The following is a 1781-nucleotide window of genomic DNA, read 5'->3' on the forward strand; positions in this document are numbered from 1 at the left end:
CCCCCTCGCCACCCTCCCTGTCCACCGCATTGCCGTCTCGCCTGCCCACCCCTGCACGTTGGTCGTGCGTCTGCCAAAATGGTGTTCACCGTCACCCTTCTGCTCTACGCGGTCCTCCAGTTCATCGCGTTCATCTTTGTGCTCGTGGCCACGCCCCTCGACATGTTTCGCGTGAAGGATTTGGGTAGATTTGGCAACACGCCTTGCCTGACACTGTGGGGCGGGAAGGAGAACTGCAACACCGTGAGGAGCGACACCAGTTATGTCGAATTGTGGTCCTTCTGCCCCGATCGCCTTGCTAGGTTTCGCTTGGCTGAGGTGTTCGCTGTCATCTCCATCTTCGTGTACGGCTCGGCGGTCCTCCTCGGTTTCATTGTGGTGTTCTGCTGCACTTGCCTCCGCTGGATCTGCCTTGCGCTCAACATCGGTGGAGCTCTCACAGTGTGCGTCGTGTGGGTGCTCATGGTGTTTGACTACCAGCACGCCGATGGCCTTTGCCCGGCCATCAACACCCGCTTTAACTTCGGTAACGGCTTCGGGCTGTTCTTGGCGGCCAACTTCCTGGACATCATCAACATAGTGCTTTTGCTGATCCCTTGCAAGCCCATGGACCCGAGTAAGGAAAACACGCAGTGGTAGACGCGGCGAAGGGGAGACGGAGAGGGCCGTCGGACGCGGCGGCACTTGGGCGGTGGATGGGCAGCACCGCAGCGCACCGAGAGGAGTCACGCGCACTATGCGCTCCTCCCGTCACCTCCTACGCCGGTGCGCTTCTGCCGCCCTCATGCGCCCTCTTCCGTTTGTCCTCCGCCAACACGAGTCGTGTGGGCGCTCAGCACGTGCGTGCCCTCCTCCTCCCCACGCCATCTCTGCCCTCTCCCTTCCGTGCGTCTTTGCCTTCCTACTGCGCCCCCTGCCTCGCGGGCTGTGCGCGTCCGGCAGCTCTGCACCCGTGCCTCGCCGGGGCCCTCTGTATTCTCTCTTTTGTGCTTTACTTTTGTTGCCTGTGTGTGCCGTGCCGCCCCCCTGCGCGTGCGCTCTTTCGCGTACACTTTGCTGTCCAACTCGCCTATGCCCGCAGAGTCGTCGCGGCCACTGCCGCCCACCGCCCTTCTCCGAGCGGATGGGTGGAGGGGACGCCGAGCCCTTTGGTGCTGCCCATGGGAGGGCGGCGCAACATGCGGCTTCGGCCTCCCTCTCTCTGGTGCCCGTCGCCTCGCGCGCCTCTCCTTGCCGCCTCTCACCACTTCGTAGCCTCTGCCTGCTCTGCCCGCACGGCTGTCTCCGCGTCGCCCCCTCAGGCACGCCGAAGATACCGTTGACGAAAGGGAGCCAAGTGGGTGGCGCCGTCGCTGTGGCAGGCGATCGACACGGGCGAGGTGAGCGAAGGGGTGCCGAGCGACCAGACTGGTGAGGAGGCGGAAGGGGGCCACAGATGCGGAGGCACTGGGGCGGTGTACGGGCGGCGCCGCAGCAGACGGAGAGAACCCACGCGCACCGCCCAGCCACTTGCCCGCACGTGCCGCCCCTCCCCTCTCCACGCCCGCACTTCCCCCGGTGCGTGCGTCTTTGCCTTCTAACTGTGCCCTCCTCCCCAGGGCCTTTTCTCTTCTCTTTCGTGCTTTCCTTCCTCGTGTAGGGGTCGCTGTGCTGCTCTGCGTGTGTGACTGCGCATGCAGGACGTGTTGTGCATGTGCGCTGACGTGCGCCAGTGCGAGACGCACGCCCCCGTCGTGGCCCCTCTCCTTCCCTCTCTTATTTCCCGTGCCCTGCGTTGTTGC

The 1781-nt window shown here is 64.4% G+C and overlaps 1 protein-coding gene across 1 annotated transcript; it reads left to right on the forward strand.

Annotated features, from left to right (window-relative positions):
• Positions 1-78: 78 nt before the first annotated feature.
• LPMP_080670 (amastin-like protein) lies at positions 79-639 on the forward strand (the record flags this gene model as incomplete). Its single annotated transcript, XM_010705896.1, has 1 exon — positions 79-639. One exon carries the CDS (start codon positions 79-81, stop codon positions 637-639), a length of 561 nt encoding a protein of 186 aa, XP_010704198.1.
• Between the last annotated feature and the right edge of the window lie 1142 nt (positions 640-1781).

The sequence above is a fragment of the Leishmania panamensis genome, assembly GCF_000755165.1.
Source record: "Leishmania panamensis strain MHOM/PA/94/PSC-1 chromosome 8 sequence".
NCBI classification, from domain to species: domain Eukaryota; phylum Euglenozoa; class Kinetoplastea; order Trypanosomatida; family Trypanosomatidae; genus Leishmania; species Leishmania panamensis.